The sequence below is a fragment of the Prionailurus viverrinus genome, chromosome C1 (assembly GCF_022837055.1).
Source record: "Prionailurus viverrinus isolate Anna chromosome C1, UM_Priviv_1.0, whole genome shotgun sequence".
Classification (NCBI taxonomy): Eukaryota; Metazoa; Chordata; class Mammalia; order Carnivora; family Felidae; genus Prionailurus; species Prionailurus viverrinus.
The window spans coordinates 89,787,771-89,808,970 of record NC_062568.1 but is presented as its reverse complement, the minus strand read 5'-3'; the positions used below and the strand labels follow the sequence as shown (position 1 = coordinate 89,808,970).

General features: G+C 37.8%; 1 protein-coding gene across 1 annotated transcript in view; it reads right to left on the bottom strand.

The window, feature by feature from the left end:
* Positions 1 to 1,659: 1,659 nt before the first annotated feature.
* Positions 1,660 to 21,200, bottom strand: part of MCM6 (minichromosome maintenance complex component 6) — a 39,079-nt gene continuing 19,538 nt past the window's right edge. The window contains exons 9-17 of the mRNA XM_047873003.1: positions 18,465 to 18,606; positions 17,021 to 17,128; positions 15,844 to 15,999; positions 13,771 to 13,899; positions 11,696 to 11,857; positions 9,888 to 10,023; positions 8,605 to 8,760; positions 6,639 to 6,778; positions 1,660 to 2,156 (exon numbers count right to left, since the gene is read on the bottom strand). Of these exons, the coding sequence (XP_047728959.1) occupies positions 2,040 to 2,156; positions 6,639 to 6,778; positions 8,605 to 8,760; positions 9,888 to 10,023; positions 11,696 to 11,857; positions 13,771 to 13,899; positions 15,844 to 15,999; positions 17,021 to 17,128; positions 18,465 to 18,606 (1,246 nt within the window). The 3' untranslated portion in view covers positions 1,660 to 2,039. The remainder of the gene's footprint in view (positions 2,157 to 6,638; positions 6,779 to 8,604; positions 8,761 to 9,887; positions 10,024 to 11,695; positions 11,858 to 13,770; positions 13,900 to 15,843; positions 16,000 to 17,020; positions 17,129 to 18,464; positions 18,607 to 21,200) is intronic.

The following is a 21,200-nucleotide window of genomic DNA, read 5'->3' as shown; positions in this document are numbered from 1 at the left end:
TTCTCCATGTGTCCTATAGGTATTTCCATTTCAAACATACAGGTTTAGTTTTGTTTGTATATCCTACAATATAGTTGTATCACAACTTATGTAGTCATTTCCTTATTGATGGACATCTGTTGGAATTTTGTGGAAAACATATTAAGTTTATAGATAAGCTAACAAATGACAACATTCAAGTCTTCCCATTCAGAAACATGTTACATCTATCCACTTACTAAACACTTGTCTAATTTTCTTCATAAGGATCTTATACATGCTCCATCATCCATTAGCCACTTCATCACCTCCCTGACAAGTAACATGTAGAAGAAAAGGGCATGTGGAATGTGTGGAAATATAAACACACTTATTCAGATATGCAAAAACTTAGGACTTCATTTGCAGTAAGGCCCTCCCTCACCTTGCTCTGGAGCCCCTACTCAAATGGCAAAATTGGGAAGAGGAGAGCAGATTAACCAAAAAAGAACTCCTCTTTCCTAGGTTTCGAATTTCCCCTTGGGTAAATATTGATAAAATTAAAGTTCAAATTCCTGTCAGGCTATTTCTTTCAGGTCCTCTCCATCCCATTTTATCATGTTGGGAGTCAGTGCAGAGGGGCTTGCTGTCTCCTGGGTTTTCACTAGAATATTCTTCCTATCGCCTATTACTGAATGTCCTATTTGTGCCTTACACTAGCATCTCCTAACTGCCTCAACAGGGAGTTTGAGATCCTGTACTCTGAGGTTTCCTCTTCCCAATAGCTTCACCTACCCTCATTAATTAGAAACATACTTTTGACAGAGGAATTTAGTCTGCATCTGCTAATTATGCAACTTCTTCACTTAATCTTAGCCAAAAGGCCGAGAAGTGATAACTGTGCACTTCTTTATTCATTTCCAGTCCTCTTCACCCTATTGTTTTCAAGCCATTGGACAGTGAAGTTATTATTAATGAACTCACATACAAAATACAAACATTCCCTGACCCTAAAGGCCCCCAAATGCCCAACTGTTGTTAAAAGGTACAGCAGAAACTGCTACATCATGAACATACTGATGATGAAGACGTTTATAAAATTTATTGTGCTATCTTAAAAAACAAAACAGAATTGGAATTAATCTTGGAAGGTAATTTCCAAAGCCCCTTAGCCTTTATATGAATTCTAATAAGGACTCCTCATAGGAAACTAATCCTAGAGGCTTATAATGCCACACACTTCCACCCACCTGCCCCACAGTAAGCAAACTGGGAACAAGACTCATGTTAACAAGCATAGCTGTGCCCCCATAAATCAAGTTTGAACTGTGTGGGTACATTTATACGTGGATTTTTCCAATAAATATATTGGAAAAATTTCCAGAGATCTGCAAGAAATTTCAAAAAACTTGTAGACAAATCTTGTAGTCTAGAAATACTGAAAAAATTAAGAAAAAGGTATTAAGAATACAGTATATAATACATATAACATACAAAATATGTGTTAATCAACTGTATATTATCAGTAAGGCTTCCAGTCAACAGTAGGCAATGTTAGTGGTTAAGTTGTGGGGAAGCCAAAAGTTATATACAGATTTTTGACTGCATGGGGGAACTGGTGCCCCCAACCTCCATGTTGTTCAAGGGTCGAATGCAGATGAAAGCAATAATTAGAGTAGGGTGGAAATAAAAATGGACAACTGCAGAACACATTATTTTATTTTGACAAAGAAAAGCAGTAGTTGGCAATTGTAAAAAGTTACCTCTCCAGTAAGATACTATATACCATAAAAATAACAGACCTTTTTCTATACATGAAAACAAGTCCTCAGTTACAGAAAGCACACATCATTGGGTTCCAACTTCATTTAGACAAGCACGCTAAACAATGTGCTAAAGCTTTTGTTAATATAAAAGCATATTACAGGAACGTGACATACAGGACCACCAACTAGGTCCTTATTCCTCAAAATAAATCTTCCTGAAGCCTTGTTCCCAGAAACATTTCTCTTGCTAGTAGAGCTACATCCAGACTCTAGGCCGGAAGGTAGGGGCCAGTTTTTCTGGTTACTTTCAATATCTTAATCTTCAAGCAAGTAATTAGGGTTAACTACTAAGTAGGGATCCTCTTCATAGCTCTCACTTCCTTCTGTAGAGCCTTTCAGTCCAGCTTGGGTGAGCTCAATCAGAACATGATCCTGTGAAACACAAAGATTTGTCCTGAGGTCTCCAGCAGTAGTGTAAAAATGCCCCATCCACATAATTTGACCCTTCTGAGTATTTGCAACTAGCATTTTCTTCCATTTCTCCTTCATAAACTCTCAGAGAAAGGACTATACCTTAAAATCTTTACCAAGTTTTGCTACACCCCTTTCCCATTAGGATACAGATCTTTTATAACATAAATCTCTTTTGAAAAATTACAAAATACACAGGCAAGCTCAACGTTGTGATTTTAGTAAGGTTTCCTGGCATACTATATCTTGTAAATATGATTTCAAAAAAGACAAAATACATGAATTTTAAGGTTATGCAATTGTGTAAAATCCTGATAAATATGGTTATCATTCTGTTTATCACTCTGATAAATGTTCTAATTTCATTTAGTATAAATTTTTAGTTACTAGCCACTAACTCTTTCATATACCACCCGTTCATAATTCAGTTAGAGGTATAATCTAAAAATAATTAACATGGAAAAATTTTCACTCTGAGCTAATAAAAAAAAGTAGAACATGCCACATAGCTTAAATGTACCTGTAAGTTGATCTAAAATACCCACAAATGAGAGGAACTCCTAGCCAAGCCCATATAGAACTCAGGAAATAGTATTCGATCTTAAGAAGGTAGAAATGTCCTATAGCATGAGCACTACTGCCATCAAGAGGAACTGGACACTTTTAAGATCTCACTTTATGTACTAACAAGCCCTTACAGGAAGAACACTTGATCAGCACAGTGTAATTTCTCTAGTCTTTTGTAAATGAGCTAGCTAGCTCAGGTGATGTCAAACTTAAAAAGGTAGCTCCAGTTTAGATCAGCTAATTTTACCAAATGTCCCAAAGTAGACTTGTGGTGTGGGTCAATTTATCTTACACTGATCCCAGAAGGCATTAGGAAGGGAAGGGCTGGCCTGGTGCAAACACACTGCCCAGCACTAGAAAGACAACTGAATGTTTACCACCCGAATTCAGATTTTCATAGATATTATACCACCTAATCATACATTCATCTACTCACACAAGTAAAGGGTTTTTCAGATGATACAATCCTGATAATGTGACACTCATAATATTTATAGAGTGAACACTGTAAAGTGAGCTACAGGGCAATTGAATCTGCCACTTAAACATAAAAATTCAATCACTCATCAAATATTTGATCTATGTGCCAGGCACCACTACAGGTCTTGGAGGTAGAATGATCAATAAAACAAAGTCCCTGGCCTCCTGGTGCTTGCACTCTAGTAAGTCAAACTGAAAACCTAGTGCCAGGCAATGATAAGCACTATGAAGTAACACAAAGCAGGGTTAGGGAGTGATAGCAAGAAGGAGGCTCTTATTATTTTTTTTAAATGTTTATTTATTTTAGAAGGAGTGGAGGGGGACAGGAGGGAGAGAGAGGGAGAAAGAAGATCTGAAGTGCTGATAGTGCAGAGCCTGACGTGAAGCTCGAACCCACGAACTGTGAGATCATGACCTGAGCTGAAGTCGGATACTTAACTGACTGAGCCACCCAGGTGCTCCAGGAGGCTCTTATTTTGACAGGTTAGGCAAGAACCACCTCTTTGAGAAGGTAACATTTGAGCAGACACCAGAATGAAAGAGGGAACCTAGGTAAAGAGACAAAGGACAAGTGCGAAGGTCCTCATGTTTGGTGTGTCTCTGGAATAGTGACAAGGCCAGTATCACTGAGTAGCAACATGAAGAGAGTCCTATGCAAGAAGGTGAAGAGGTATACACCTAAGGAGGGGTTTGGTTGTAGAGGTTCTGCAGGCCATGTTATGGAGACTGGATTTTATTGTTAATGTGAAGGAAGAACGGGAAGGTAGGGCATGAAAACGTTTTGATTTGTTAAAAGATCTGTCTGGCTGCTGGACAGAGAGCTAGTACAAAGGGGGACAGTTAGGAGGCTCCTGTGAAAGTTCAGGCATAGTAGCTTGAGTAAATGTGAAGGCGGTGAGAATAGAACACAGAATATATACACTGAAGGCAGGGCTCACAGGATTTGCTGCTTAAAGGAGAGGCTATGAGGGAAAACTGGCATCATGGATGATTCTAACGTGTTTGGCTTAGAACAACTGAGTAAATGGGAACACTGGGGGGGTGGGGGACAGAACTGTTTTGCACACATTAAGCATGAGATGCCTATAGTTCACAAGTAGGCAGCTGGTTACCGACATCTGGAGTTTAGAGGAGAGGTGACAGCTGAATCTGGGAGACATCAGTGGATGGATTTAAATTCATAGAACCAAATGAGATCACTTAGGTAATCAATGTAAATACAAAAGAGGTCTGAGGATTGAGTACAGCACTCCATTTAAAAAGTGACAAGACTCAGGAAAAGAGACTAAGAGGAAATAACCAAAGAGATAGGAGAAGACCCAGGAAAATATGGTGACTCAGAAGGAGCAATCAACAGTGACAGACCAATAGGCCAAATATAGAGAATGACCAACTGATGTGAGTAGGGAGGAGGCATGCCTGTAATGATCCTGTTAGGGACTGGAAGAAGTCATAGCACTGGGCAGTGCCACTGTGAGGTAGGTAGGATCAGTAAAGAAGAATCCACTTGATGGGAATGCAAGCTGGTGCAGCCACTCTGGAAAACAGTATGACGGTTCCTCAAAAAACTAAAAATAGAACTACCCTATGATCCAGCAAATGCACTACTAGGTATTTGTCCAAGGGATACAGGTGTGCTGTTTTGAAGGGACACATGCACCCCCATGTTTATAGCAGCACTATCAACAATAGCCAAAGTATGGAAAGAGCCCAAATGTCCATTGATGGATGAATGGATAAAGAAGATGTATATACATACAATGGAGTATCACTCGGCGACCGAAAAGAATGAAATCTTGTCATTTACAACAGATGAACGTAAGGGAAGGGAAAGAAAAATAATATAAAAACAGGGAGGGGGACAAAATGAGTCACAAATATGGAGAACAAACAGGGTTACTGGAGGGGTTGTGGGAGTGGGGGATGGGCTAAATGGGTAAGGAGCGTTAAGGAATCTACTGAAATCATTGTTGTATTATATGCTAACTAATTTGGTGTAAATAAATAAACAAAACAAAACAAAACAAAACAAAATAAATTTTTGGTCTCTATCCCAGACCTACTAAATTACAAATTCTGGAAGTGGTTCCAGTGATCTGCGTTTTAGTAAGTTTTTCAGATGATTCTGATGCATGCTAAAATTGAGAACCATTGGATTAAATTGAGTTACTCAAGTGAAACCTCCATTTTATTCATTTCCTCAAAATGGCCTCCCTCAGAGCTGTATGTTCCAGGCCCCTTGGAGGTTTATGTATGCCCTGCCCAGAATGCAGTAAAGCTTGTTCTTATCTTTCCTATAATGGCTAGATAACTAGTAGAGGTAACAGTTTCTTCCCCTCCCTCTCCTGTGGCACACAGATGGGGCAACGAGTGTGTTAAATGTTAAACCCTTTGACCTCATCACAGTGACCTCTGCATATCCCCGCACCTCCTTGCTTTATAAAATCTGTGGATTAAGTTCTGGACTTTACAAAGGGTATCTGCTTAGCACCTGGATCATCGTCCACGTGACTCCCCTTGTCATTAAGTTACCCTGAATAAAACTCTGTGTATATGGTTTAAAAAAAAAAAAAAAAAGGAAAAAAAAAAAAGGAAAAAAAAAAGAAAAAAGAAGAGTCCACTTGAGATTAGTGGCATGAATTTAAAGTAGGACATGGCACGTGGTTGTATGCCTTTCTCCAGATACTTTTAACTGCTTGGATATGGCACAGTAAAAAGATTTAGATTTAACCAAGGCTGGGGTTTTGCCAATCAAGTAGAACAGAGAAATTACAGTTTAAAGTGTGAGAAAATAGTGATCATTGGGACAGACCATAGACTGTAAGCTGGGTGATGGGGGAGGTAAGGATGTGGGGAAGAGGAAATATAGAAAACAGGCAATAGAGGTCAGAATGCTTGCAGGTTTATGGTAAAGGGAGTGGAGTGGAAAACAAAGATTAAAAATAGTTTGATAGTAAGACCCTAACCCTACCTTCCCAGATTTAACTTAGGTTCTGCTGATTCCAGCAGAGGAAGTAAGTCAATTAACTGCTGTAAATTCTCTCTTTTTTACAACTCATAATTCTTTTTTTCCTTTCAATGTTTTTTTTTATTTTTGAGAGAGAGAGACAGACCACGAGCAGGGGAGGGCCAGAGAGAGGAAGACACAGAATCTGAAGCAGGCTCCAGGCTCTGTGCTGTCAGCACAGAGCCCCACGTAGGGCTCGAACCCACGAATTGCAGTATCATGACCTGAGCCTAAGTCAGGCACTTAACCAACTAAGCCACCCTGGCCCCCCACAACTCATAATTTTAACTAGATCCCAATGATTCAAAATAAATGAACATCTATGAACCTGCAGGTATGAAGCATGGACTCCCTCCCTCATTAATAAGCAAGAGTAGCTATGTACGTACATAGTGGGTGAGTCGATGGATGACTTTCTCTATAATTCTCTTTTTATTTATAAGTTCCTCTTCAGAATCTATTTCTGATTCGATTTCCTTCAAATACCAGTTAACAAGCTCACTCCTCTTTAATGCAGACTCATCCTCTTCTGCAACAAAAAATACATTTCAAAAGGATTAAATTTTCCTTCTAGCAAATTGTATTGCCAATCCTTGGGGTTTGCATACACAAGATAATGTACAGATTAGATAACCATCAACCTGTCAGAAAGAATACCTGCTAAAATAAGGTTTGCAATGTTCCAGTGTAAGCCTGAAATAACCTGTCATATTACTTGTATTAAAGTATGCCTCACTTTATCCTGAGGAAAAAAATCTAATAAAATAGAGATTATAAGAAACAAGTTTCTTGAAGCTATTAATATTTCAAAGTATGAAGCTGTTTCCTTCACCTTCTATGAGAATGTTTGCCGATAGTAATTGACAGCATAAATTAGCAACAGCAAGCAAAACTTCTTAAACATAACTTTTCCTTTTTGGAATAAGGAAGATTTTACACAGCTGAACCAAGAAGTGAAATCCAAGGGCATTCACTCAAAATAAAAAATTATCAACTTATTTCAGCAAGGTCTATCTATACTGAATGATTATCTACTTTGTCAGAGTCCAAAGAAGAAGTCCAAATTCACAAGAAAAGATGGAACCTGGATAATAGCGTAACTATCACAGAAGCAAAGTATTAATAAGAGAAACTCTTAGTCTTGGTTCTAGCTACTGTTAATAAAATGAAAAATGAAAAATAGGAAAATTCTAGCTTTACTGACAATGGCTTTGAAAAGTTTTATTATGGGTGTACTGAAACTTCAGTGGTTGGTCTAAATGTTCTCGGTAAGTGACCTTCTTGGCTTAAAGTTGTATTCTCTGTGCTGGACTAGAGAACAGCTGTCCACTTGAAGACTGAGAATTCATTACTACTAGGTGAACAGTATTTTTTTTCTAAGGAAAAGAAGATCTAGCAGAATTTATCTGTGGAATGCATACAGTGCCTGGGCGCTAACCATTATCTTTGCTCCATCAATGGTTTGCCATGTTTAAAATTTGACTACATGAGAAAAAGACAAATGAAATACAATGTGAACACAAGAACATGTGAGCTCCCAAAAGTTTTTATGTGAGAAGAGGGTGGGAGGGCTAAAACCTGTCTGTCATACTGGCCTCTTTACTGCCTTCTCTCCTCCCTCCCACTGGTCTACAACTCCCAAGGGGCAAAAACTACAGGATTCAAATCTTTAGTAAGCTAAGACAACCTCACTGTTCTCTTCCTTCCACAGACAGGACACTGTGATGAGCGTGTCCAGAAGCCAGCATTTTTGGACTTTTAAATAAGAATTATCTGACTGCTAACCAGCAAATTAAAGTTTAAGTTCAACACCTTGATTTCATCATTTTCTATGCCAACTACAGGCATGGTGGAATAGCATAGTAAAGCAGTTAATTAAGATAGGCAGGATACTAGTGTCCAGATATCACACTTTATATACAGAGAAATGAGGATTTTACTTCATTTTTTAGGTATGGAATATGTGCCAATATGGTCTTTTCAGTTCAATTACTTGCCTACAAAAATAAATAACCTAGAGTCATCCATTTCAAGTAAAGCCATTGTTAGGAACAGTGATTTTGCCTCTGTAAAAACATTTAAGTGCTTCTTTATATATTATCAGATCCTAACTTCTGATTCTCAAAAATATTAAAATAGGTGAAGGACATTAAAAAATGACCTTTGTCTGACAATGAACTTGTGGGTGAAAGGTCCAGACTGTCAGATATACTGATAGATTCTTTGCCAAAGTGAGCCTCTATAACAATTTATGATGTCTTCCGACAAAACAGTCTTTAGCAGTTAGAAGTGGCTTATAACAAATAAAACTTATATGAATGACTAAGCATGTGGCCATACTAGGTAAAGCCTTACCTTCCTCCATCTTTCTGAGGTGAAGCACAATAAGGTTAGAGATTCGGCAGTACTCAGAGAAGCCCAGCCTTAAGGAGGCTTTAGGAACAAAATCTTGGTTTATGTCTTCACTGTGGCCATTGATTCCATTCACAGGAGCAGGGCTGTCAACATGACCTAAGTGAAATATCAACCATCTGAATCTTGTTTTTGTGCCTCCAACACTCCCCCATCAAATGTTTATATAAGTATACTACTTCTATTTTAATACTAACTTCTACACAAGCATATAGTTACACTCAGTATTTAGTCATTTTACAAATAAATTAGAAACAAATTTGTAAATGCTAATAGTGAAAACAGAAACTAATTTGGAAGGAATGGGAAGGATGGCAGTTATGAAGATAAGATTCCCTGATCTAAAAGTTCATTTGCTGCTTCAGATTCGGTGTCTCCCTCTCTCTGTCTTTCCCCTACTTGCACTCTTTCACTCAAAAATAAACATTGGAAAAAAAAAAAAAAAAAACGGGGTTGGGGGGGCAATGGGTGGCTCAGTTGGTTAAGCGTCTGACTACAGCTCAGGTCATGAGCTCATGGTCCATGAGTTTGAGCCCCGTGCCAGGCTCTGTGCGGACAGCTCAGAGCCTGGAGTCTATTTCGGATTTTGTGTCTCCCTCTCTCTGTGTCCTTCCCCAACTCGCGCTCTCTCTCTCTCAAAACTAAATAAACATTAAAAAAAAATTTTTTTAAGTTCATTTGCAATATTATACACAAAATGTGAAAATCTGTTATTTGTCTGTTTTTTGGTTTTTTTAAAGTTTATTTATTTTGAGAGAGCGAGAGCACAAATGGAGAAACAGAGACAGGGAGAGAGAAAGAATCCCAAGCAGTCTCTGCACTGTCAGCACAGAGTCTGATGTGGGGCTCAAACTCACAAACCATGAGATCATAACCTGAGCCAAATATCAAGAGTCGGATGCTTAACTGATGCCCCAGTATTTGTCTGTTTTAATGTAGTCAAGAACATGTTTTTACTTCAAAAGCAAAATAACAATAAATCAGGCCAGGGAATTAAGTTCACTGGCACCATTTTGGTGTATTTTCTTTCAATCTTTCACGCATAGATATTCTATATGAATTATTTAATTGTATTTTACCTTGTAAACAGTTAGTACAATTCAATATCCATTTTTTCCCTTTTGCTATACAGACTTCAAAACCATCAACAAGTGCACTTTTATCATAATATCTCAGAGAACATTTTAGTTCTTAACTCCAGAACAGTAAATGAACAAGTATCTCACCATTGATGCCATCTGGGCCCTCATCTACCTCCATCTGGGCCTCTTCTTCTTGATCTAGGTTGACATCAGGTGTTTCTACACGGATGATTGACTTATTCAGTAACCTGAAAGCTTCCTTCACATGTTTAGGCTGGACCTAAACCAATCAAGATGAAGTAAATCAGAAAGTCAGTCTTCCTGATATACCAAACAGATTCTCTCCTTACCAAATCACAGTGGCATTTTAATTTTTCTCACACTCTCCCTCTCTCACACACACATAAAACACCGTAACACCATAAGTTCACCAGAATGGCTTAAAAGGACCAACAATATATGGTATTGGAAATAATGTAGAACAACTTTCATTCACTGCTGGTGGGAATATAAATTGATACAACCACTAAAGGAAAGCCATTTTGGCAGTCTTTACTGATCTGAACACACGTATAACCTCTGACCCAACAATTCTACTTCTAGTGAACAGAAATGTACACACACATATATGCCATACAGACCAAAAGACATGTATCATAAGAACCCAAATTGGAAACTATCCAAATGCCCATTAACAGAAGAATGGGTGAGTCACTGTGATTTATTGACAGAATATTACACAGCACAAAAATGGAAAAACTAGTATTACATAAAACTCAGATGATATTTTATAGTTTTAATTCTTTATGAAAAAAACAGACACAAGGGGGAACATATTCTAGGACTGCATTTATACAAAGTAATCCTTAGATCTTTAAGGTTATCATTAAACCCTCACTTTTGTGATCAAATAATCTTTGACAAAGGTGCCAAGCCCATACCTTGGGGAATGGATAGTATCTTCAACAAATGTTACTGGGCAAACTGGATATCTTTTATGATAAAGAATGAAGTTAGACCCCTGCCTGACATCACATACAAAATTAACTCAAAATAGTTTGAAGACCTAAAACTATAAAACATTATGTAAGAAAACACAGGAAAAAAGCCTCAGGACACTGGATTTGATAATAGTGTCAAAAGCACAGGCAACAAAGGGGTAAACTGACAAATGAAATGATATCCCATTCAAAAACTTCTGAGCATCAAGGGAAACAATCAACAGAGTAAAAAAGGCAATCTACAGAATGGGAGAACTTATCTGCACATTATAAATTTGATAAGGGATTAATATTCAAAACACAGAGAATACCCATGTTCACCACAGCATTAATCACAACAGCCAAGAGGTGGAAGCAACCCAAATGCCCATTGATGGATCAATGGATAAACAAAATGTGGTACACAGCATCCCCCTTATTCTCAGGGATTATGTTCCAAGACCCCAGTGGATGCATAAACCATAAATAGTACTTAATCTTACATATACTGTTTTTCTTATTCATACATACATCTGATAAAGTTTAATTTATAAATTAGGTACAGTAAGAGCTTAACAATAATTAATAAAATAGAACAGTTACAGCAATGTACTTAATAAAAGTTATGTGAATGTGGTGTCTCTCAAAATAACACTGCATTGTACTCACCCTTCTTTTGATGAGATGATGTAGCTTTAGGCTACTACTGACTTTCTGACAATACTTCAGGAGGATCATCTACCTATTAATGGTAACTCACCTCTATATGTACTCCATAACCTGGGAGATGATTATTTCATTATATTAATCAAACTAAATTCAATAAATACTTCACAGCAACCTTCTTCAAGGGAGAAATCCCAGCACTGCGTATCTTATGAGCACTCAACAGTATATTAAAGATAAAAACATGCTTATAAACCAATAAATCAATTTCTCTTTCCTCCCATTATGTTAAAGTGACTTTGATACCTCATCACAGCAGTGCATTCGAGCCATTGCTTCAGAGAGACGGATCATGCTCTCAAGTTGTCGCACTGTAATCCTCCACGAAGACTTGATTACTCCAGACCCATCCCTCTGGCGGAGACGTTTATATTGTTCCACAATGAAGTCCTCTGACTCTTTAGAAATCTGTTTCAGAACATCACTGAAGTCAGGGCTTTTCTACTTGATGGGAGTGGCATTAAATTTAAGAGCCTTCCAGGTAAAGACACTTTGGGGAAGTGAGAGGGTCAAAACTTTGAAGTCAATGACAGTTAATACTGAAATGCCTTTCAAAAGAAACTAAGGACACCTGTGAATTTCATATACTAATTTTATGAAGAGGAAGAGAACAGGGTTGGTATTTAAGCAAATGCCATTTTTTCTTATTTTTTTTAATGTTTATTTTTGAGAGAGAGAGAGAGACAGACAGACAGACAGACAGAGTGTGAGCAGGGGAGGGGCAGAGAGAGGGAGACACAGAATCCAAAGCAGGCTCTAGGCTCTGAGCTGTCAGCACAGAGCTCGACATGGGGCTCAAATCCATAAACCGCAAGATCATGACCTTAGTCGAAGTCGGATGCTTAACTGAGCCACCCAGGTGCCCTGCAAATGCCATTTCTAAGATACATAGCAAGCTGAAGCAGTGGAAAAGGATGTAATGTCTTTTAAATGTGTTGAATAATAACAACAAAGTAAGAATACTAAAAGAATACTCAGTTTTTCAGAGTAAGGAACTCAGCCTATTAAAGAAGCATGCCAAGGTCACAGAGGGATGAGTACACAGTCTAGAGAACAAAAGCCTCTTTACACGTATGTATCCAATAACCCTTGGTTTTAAATGCCTCATTAAGCTTTTTTAACGACAGTGAAAATCAATCTCAATATTATGGATAATCAGTGAAGTGACAGATAACTAAATCCTTTGGGTAAAGTCCCAAAAGTTGAGCCAGAAAAAAGTGTAAAAATCTCATCCAGAATCAAATTTTTTTCTTTTTGTATTCTACTTTAGGAAAATGTCAAACAAAACAAATTTCGAAATTTACTTTAAAAATGAATGTCCTGGATCTAGTACAGATTCAACTCAATAAATATCAATTACTGTAAAATATTAATCCACATTAATCACAATGACCTAAAGGAATCCAAACTTTTCCTCAAAGAAAGATCCAAGTAGACTACTGACTTAAGTTCATACAATTTTAAGATACTTAGGAATAAGGGGGCACCTGGGTCGCTCAGTAGGTTAAGCACCGACTTCAGCTCAGGTCATGATCTCATAGTTCATGAGTTTGAGCCCCATGTCGGGCCTTGTGCTGACAGCTCAGAGCCTGGAGCCTGCTTCGGAGCCTGTGTCTCTCTCTCTCTCTCAAAAATAAAATAAAAACAGGGGCGCCTGGGTGGCGCAGTCGGTTAAGCGTCCGACTTCAGCCAGGTCACGATCTTGCGGTCCGTGAGTTCAAGCCCCGCGTCGGGCTCTGCGCTGATGGCTCAGAGCCTGGAGCCTGTTTCCGATTCTGTGTCTCCCTCTCTCTCTGCCCTTCCCCCGTTCATGCTCTGTCTCTCTCTGTCCCAAAAATAAATAAAACGTTGAAAAAAAAATTAAAAAAAAAAATAAAATAAAAACATTAAAAAAAAGATTCTTAGGAATAATGGCTGAAATAAAAGTACATCCTATTTGGTTATTCAAAATTCTTCACCCATTAAAAATCCATGCACCGCCCCCCCCCCCCAACTTTCTAAGTAGGCTCAATGCCCAGCGTGGAGCCCAATGCAGGGCTTGAACTCACAACCTCAGATCAAGACCTGAGCCAAGATCAAGAGTTGGATGCTTAACCGACTGAGCCACCCAGGCGACCCCCCCCCCCATCAAAATCCTTTTATTAGCACTCAACAAAAGAAAATTTTTAGAAAGTTCCCTCTTCTTAACTCTCTGAAGAAACACTGTTCTCAAAACAAAACCCTCAAAAAGAAAAAACCAAACAAGTATAGGTTAATTTCCATAGAACCCTATTATGCCCTATTAAATGCCGTACTCCAGTACAAAAGGACGAGTTAGTTACCTTGGGTTTAAACTGTCTTGCAAAGAGAAGATACCTCCTGATATCATCAAGGGAATAGACACGATCAATTGAATCCTCAATTCTTGAATGCAAGTCTACTATACGTCTGGCAATAGCATAATCTGTAACCTAATTCAAAAGAAGAAAATCACTTTGATCAGTCACAACGATATCCACTTCAGATTATCCCTGGCATTAATAATTTATAGCTAAAAACAAGCTCTAATATGCCACTGAAACATGTATTAACGGGTACCAAGTTTCTGAGCAAAGTTTGGTACAGTTTCATTTCAAATCTAGGAAGTTTAATGCGTACCTTTGCCCTACTCTAAGAATATTCCTGAAGGAATTGACTGACTTTAATAACAATAGCAGAATTAAGTTTTTAGGGTACCCGGTGTATGCCAGGCACTGTTGCCCTAAGTGTGCCTGGAAGCATTAATTCATGTAACCCTCACAAAAATCTTATTAATTGGTAATATTATCTCCATTTTACAGGTATGTAAATTGAGACCCAGAGAGGTAAAGTGCCTTGTCTGACATCACAGTAAGTAATGGAGCCATGATTTGAACAGTCTAGCTTCAGAGTCCATGCTCTTAGCCACAGTATTATATTGCTGCTTGTGAACAGATAATCATTACAGGATCGTTATTAACATTGAAAAAAAAACCACTAAAAATATGGAATTTACTCTCATACGGTACACAAAAAAAGCCAAAGATATATAAAAAAAAAAGTTAATAAGTGCATAAAGGGTACATGGGTGTTACATGTACAATTCCATTTCTTAAAACTTCTGTAAGCTTGAAATTATTTCCAATTAAAAAACTTCAAAAACTATCTTAAGGAACCATTCACAAACAAAAATATATGAAAATCAGACACTCCCTGGGAATGCAAGCTGATGCAGCCACTCTGGAAAACAGTATGTAGGTTCCTCAAAAAACTAAAAATAGAACTACCCTACAACCCAGCAATTGCACTACTAGGCATTTATTCAAGGGATACAGGTGTGCTGTTTCGAAGGGACACATGTACCCCCATGTTTATAGCAGCATTATCAACAATAGCCAAAATATGGCAAAAGCCCAAATGTCCATCAATAGATGAATGGATAAAGAAGATGTGGTATATATATACAATGGAGTATTACTCGGCAATCAAAAAGAATGAAATCTTGCCATTTGCAACTACGTGGATGGAATTGAAGGGTATAATGCTAAGTGAAATCAGTCAGTCAGGGAAAGACAAAAATCCTATGACTTCACTCATATGAGGACTTTAAGAGACAAAACAGATGAACGTAAGGGAAGGGAAACAAAAATAATATAAAAACAGGGAGGGGGACAAAACAGAAGAGACTCATAAATATGGAGAACAAACCAAGGGTTACTGGAGGGGTTGTGGGAGGGGGGATGGGCTAAAGGGTAAGGGGCACTAAGGAATATACTCTTGAAATCATTGTTGCACTATATGCTAACTAACTTGGATGTAAATTAAAAAAAAAAATTAAATTAAAAAAAAGAAAAAAGAAAAAGAAAATCAGACACTACCAGCTATGAGTGAGGGTAAAGACAGGGAAGGGGGAGGATTGGGTTAGAGAGAGAGAGGGAGAGAGAATCCCAAGCAGGCTCCAAGCTCAGCACAGAGCCTGATGTGGGGCTTGAACTCAGAATCATGAGATCATGACCTGAGCCAAAATCAAGAGTTAGACGCTTAACCAATTGAGCCACCCAGGGCCCCCAGCAAAAAATTCTAATAAAAATCTTAAAGAGTGTGGCTGGAAGTTAGCTGTCAAGTTTTTTTTATTTCTTGATAATTAAAAAAATAGTAATGAAAACAACAAAACTCCATATTCCTCAAAATAATTAAGTGGAACTAACAATTCAAATGACTTTATTTTGATTTGCTCAATAAACCTTTTGCCCAGCCCTGTAGCATTCTGAAAGAAATGAAAGTCAGTGCAAATAAATGCACCAGCTGTTCAGAAGTACATGCTGCAGCCTAGTCTCCTTCAATTACTCAAACTGGAAATAACAAAGGAAGCCCACAGTGACACTTCACACGGTTACCTCATTACATTCATCCACAAGTATAAAGAAGAGATCAAATCGGGACATGATGGGAGCTGACAAATTTATATTTTGTTTCAACGATTTTGATCTGTCATAGTGTCCACTGATTGGGTTCGCTGCTGCCAAAATGGATGTCCTGGCATTCAGAGTAGCCTGACCACAAAAGAAATCATTGTCACAGGTTTAAAAAGACATTTGGAATGGCTAAGAAACATAGGACAAATGCTCAATCTTATTCATAATAAACTGAACGCAAACCAAAATACCGTAAGTAAGACATCATTTTTTACCTACTGAATCATCAAAATTAAAGTCTGATAATGTACAGCAAACAGGCACTCCCACATAAGGTGGTGGTATGACATACACACACTTTAAAGCCAGTAATTTCTTGTTAGGAATTTATCTTGCAGTTAGGTACAGGAAGATGTGTTACTACAATATGGCTTGTAATCAAAGGCTGAAAATGACCAAATGTCACTCTATAGAAGGCTAATGAGCCAAAATGAGGAACAAAGACTTGAAAACATGTGGTAATAAAAACACTAAAATGGATCTAATATATGCTGGCATAGAAAGATTGCCAAAATACAATTATGAAGTTAAATGAGCAAGGAAGTAAACTGTATGTATTATGCTTATTTATGTATGAAAAATTCCTGAAAGAGCTTAACTTCAATATATACTCTGAATATTTACTGGTGATAGGAGTTGCAGGGGAAGATTTCGTCTTTTATTTATATTTTACTATAGCGCTTTAATTTTCCTTACCTACTTGGATGCATTACTTTTATTTACAAAGTTTAGTTTCTCTCTAATGTTGGTTACAATATTATGCTTATTATTTTCTTTTAAATAATCTATTGAGTTTGATTATTTTTGTTACAACTGGAAGCATGCACTGTCAAAGAAAATAGCTTTGTGGAAAATTTGAGGAGTAAAATGCTAAAAATTTCATCAGTACTTCCTCTACTTTCTGTGATAGTAAAACATTTTCAAAGTACCCTAAAAAGCGCCTATAATTTGGATTAATAATCCTCAGGGCTATGTGTCCCATTTCAACAATCAGCATTTCATGTTGAATAATGCATTTTATTCTAGTGAACATCTCTAGAACTACACTAATATTTAAGGCTAAGGCATGATGCAGCAGAACAGAGGTGGACACACATACCTTCACTCCTGCTTTAGTGATGGAGATGGTCTGCTGTTCCATAGCTTCGTGAATAGCAACTTGATCCCGCACATCCATCTTATCAAATTCATCAATACAACATACACCCTTGTAACCAAACAAATCTAGCATAAGAAACTGCCTTTGAGATGTCTTGAAATGGCAAGATATACTTGAAATGGCAAGTATAAATTTAAGTCTGTTACCAGAAACCTTTCCATTCTCTAAACAACTCTAAGATAGGTAAGTAAGCAACTTTTTTTAAACAAAATTTTTAAAACATGAGCAGGGAGAGGAGCAAAGGGAGAGAGAGAGAATCTTAAGCAGGCTCCATGCTCAGCACAGAGTCTGAAGAGGGGCTCAATCCCCTGACCCTGGGATCATGACTTGACCCAAAGTCAAGAGTTGGACACTCAACTGAATGAGTCACCCAGGTGCCCCAGTAAGTAATTTCTTAATTTCCTCTCCTAGAGTAGGATAGTTCAACAGATTACAGAGTTAGAAGGAATCATATACTTTGACCCATTTTAAACTATGAACAAGATTAAAAACATAGTTACTGGGGTGCCTGGGAAGCTCAGTTGGTTGAGTGTCCAAGTCTTGATTTTGGCATAGGTCATAATCTCCCGTTTTTTTAAGCTCGAGCCCCACACTGGGCTCCACACTATTAGGATTCTCTCTTTCTCCCTCTCTGCCCCTCCTCAACTCGTGTTTTTTTCCTCTCTCTCAATAAATAAACTTAAAAAAACAAACAAAAAAAACACCCTACAGTTACTTATTGCATTTTTATTCAACACCAAAATCTTGTGTAAACCTCTAGGTCAAATATTCTGGGTCCCCTCAGCATTGATTTTAGGCTGAGGAAATGAAGGGTAAAGTTGCAATTACAAATGTGTATCTACACCTTATATGCCTTCACAGATCTAACAGATCTATGTCAAATACATGTAAAAGGCAACAAACATACTCATAGAGATGTCACTGTCTGGAAAGGAAAAAATGCTGGGAACTACTAATCACAGCAAACACACATGCTCAGGGCAGGCAATACATTTTAGAGAAGCTCAGAAAGTGATTAATGAGGAAAAGATCAATGAAATTCTAGATTAATAAAACTGATTTACTAAAAATGGCTTTTTAAAAGTTTATTTTAAGAGAGCCCATGCATGTGAGGGGAGGGGCAGAGAGAGAGAAAGGGAGAAGAGAATCCCAAGCAGGCTCCACACTGTCAGCCCAGAGCCCAATGCAGGGCTTGATCCCACAAACTGTGAGATAATGATGTGAGCTGAAATCAAGAGTTGGACCCTCAACCGACTGAGCCACCCAGGCACCCTAAAAATAGCTTTTTAAAAGGCTATTTTCTTAATAGAAACTTACAGGCATTTAATGATAGGGTAGGGGCTATTCTGATTTCTTTATATCCAAAAGTATAAAATGTCCTTACATTATCGGCCAGCATCAAAGCTCCAGCTTCAATGACAAATTCATGAGATTCTTCATCTCTCACAACAGCTGCTGTTAAGCCAGCAGCACTGGATGCTTTGCCACTGGTGTAGACAGCTCTGGGGCTGAACTCCTCCACATGCCTGTTCAAGGTTATCATATTCATTAATACATACTACAAAGCATCCTTTCTAGAAATGTCACCTGACAGGGTTTATGTCAATCAAGAATTTATTATTTCTTAACATTTGAGAAATACATTAGCATAAACAATTCATAAAGACATATATCACAGACTAAACAGAACGCCTTATCTCCTTTGGCCTTTTTAATCAATTTAAATCCATTCCTATCAAATTGGAAAATGAAGTTCATACATGACAAAAACACCATTTTAAAGGAAGCCTTTAATATGAACAGTAAACATTTTGGCAACAATGATCTATTCGAAGGCTCTGCACTTAAGAAACAAAAAAAGACAAAACTAGATGTGAGACTTATTCCAAAAATGCAAGGCTGGTTTAATACCTAAAATCAGTAACATGCCATGTCAACAGAATAAAGAACTATCTTGACAGAAGCAGAAAAAGCATGTGACAAAATCTAATACCCTTTCATTATAAAAACTCAACAAACTAGAAATAGAAGAGAATTTCCCACAACTTAAAAAGGGTATCTCTGAAACCCACAGCTAACATCATACTTGGTCAAAGGTGAATGCTTTCTCTCTAAAATCTAGAACAAGACACAGATGTTCACTCTTGCCATATCTATTCAACATTATACTGAAAGGTCTAGCCAGGGCAACTGGGAAAGAAAAAAGGGCATCTAGATTTAAAAGGAAGAACAACTATCACTATTTGCAGATAACATGAGCTTGTAGATACAAAATCCTAGGGAATCTACTAAAACAGAATGAGTTCTTGCAAGGCTGAAAGATAAGAGATCAACAGTCTATTGTATTTCTATACACTTATAGTGAACAACCCAAAAATGAAAATAAGAAAATAGTTTTCCATTTACGATAGCATCAAAAAGAATAAAATACTTATGAACAAACTTAACAAGAGAAGCACAAGCTTATACCATGAAAACTAAAAAACACTGTTCAAAAAAATTAAAACCTAAATAAATGGAAAGACATCCGATGTTTATGGATGAGAAGACTTAATATTGTTATAAAGATAATTTACCTCAAATTGATCTACAGTTTAATGCAATCTCTATTAATGTCACAACTAGCTTCATTGTAGAAACTCACAAAGCTGATCCTAAAATTCTTGATCCTAAAACTCAAGGCACCCAGAATAGCCAAAACAATCTGAAAAAGAACAATTAGTTGGAGGACTCACACTTCCTGATTTTTATTATTTATTTATTTTTGAGAGAGAGAGAGAGAGAGAGAGAGAGAGAGAGAGAGAGAACGAACATGTGCATGTGAGCAAGGGAGAGGGGCAGAGGGAGAGAGGGAGAATCCCAAGCAGGTTCTTCATTGAGCGTGGAGCTCCAACGTGGGGCTCGATACCATGACTCTGAGATCATAACCTGAGTCAAAATCAAGAGTTGGAAACTCAAATGACTGAGACAGCCAGGCAGCCCTCATACTTCCTGATTTTATTTTTTTTAATGTTTATTTTTACTTTTATTTTTGAGAGAGAGAGAGAGAATGCATGTGAGCAGGGGAGGGGCAAAGAAGGGGTTGGTGGGGGGCGGAACAGAGGATCTGAAACAGGCTTTGTACTGACAGCACAGAACTCACAAACCTGTGAGATCATGCCCTGAGGTGAAGTTGGACACTTAACTGACTGAGTCACTCAGGCACCCCACACTTTCTGATTTTAGAACTTACTACAAAACTACAGTAGTCAAGATAGTGTGGTATTGGCCTAAAGAGAGACATAGAGATTATGAAATATAATTGTGAGTCTAGAAATAAACCCTCATATTTATAGTCAACTGATTTTCAACAAGGGTCCCAAAACATTTCAATAAGGCATAAGAATAGTCTTGGCGTTCAAATACCTGGATATCCACATGCAAAAGAATAAAGTTGAACCCCTGTCTCACACTATGTACAAAAACTAACTCAAAATGGATCAAGGACCTAAATTTTCAGAACTAAAATTATCCCCAAGAATTACAAGCAGGGACTTGAACAGTTAGTTGCACATCAATGTTCATAGCAGCATTATTCACAATAGCCCAAAGGTGGAAACAACAAAAGGTGATAAATACATCAATAAATTATTATTATTCAGTCTTAAAAAGGAAGGAAATTCTAAGACATTCTACAACATGGGTGACCCCTGAATATTATGCTCAGTGAAATAAACCAGTCACAAAAGGACAAATACTGTATGATTCCATGTATATGAAGGACCTAGAATAATCAAATTTAGAGACAGAAAGTAGAATGATGGGGTGCCTGGGTGGCTCAGCTGGTTGAGTGTCTGACTCAATTTTAGCTCAGGTCATGATCTCATGGTTCGTGGGTTTGAGTCCCACATCAGGCTTTGTGCTGACATCGAGGAGCCTGTTTGGGATTCTCGCTCTCCTTTTTTCTCTGCCCCTCCCCCACTTGCATGCACACACGTGCGCGTGCCCTCTCTCTCTCTCTCAATAAATAAACAAACTTAAAAAAAAAATGGTGGGTTGCTAGGGGCTGGGAAAGGGGGTAAATGTGGAATTACTGTTCAATGCAAACAGATTTTCAGTTTGGGAGATGAAAGAGTTCTAC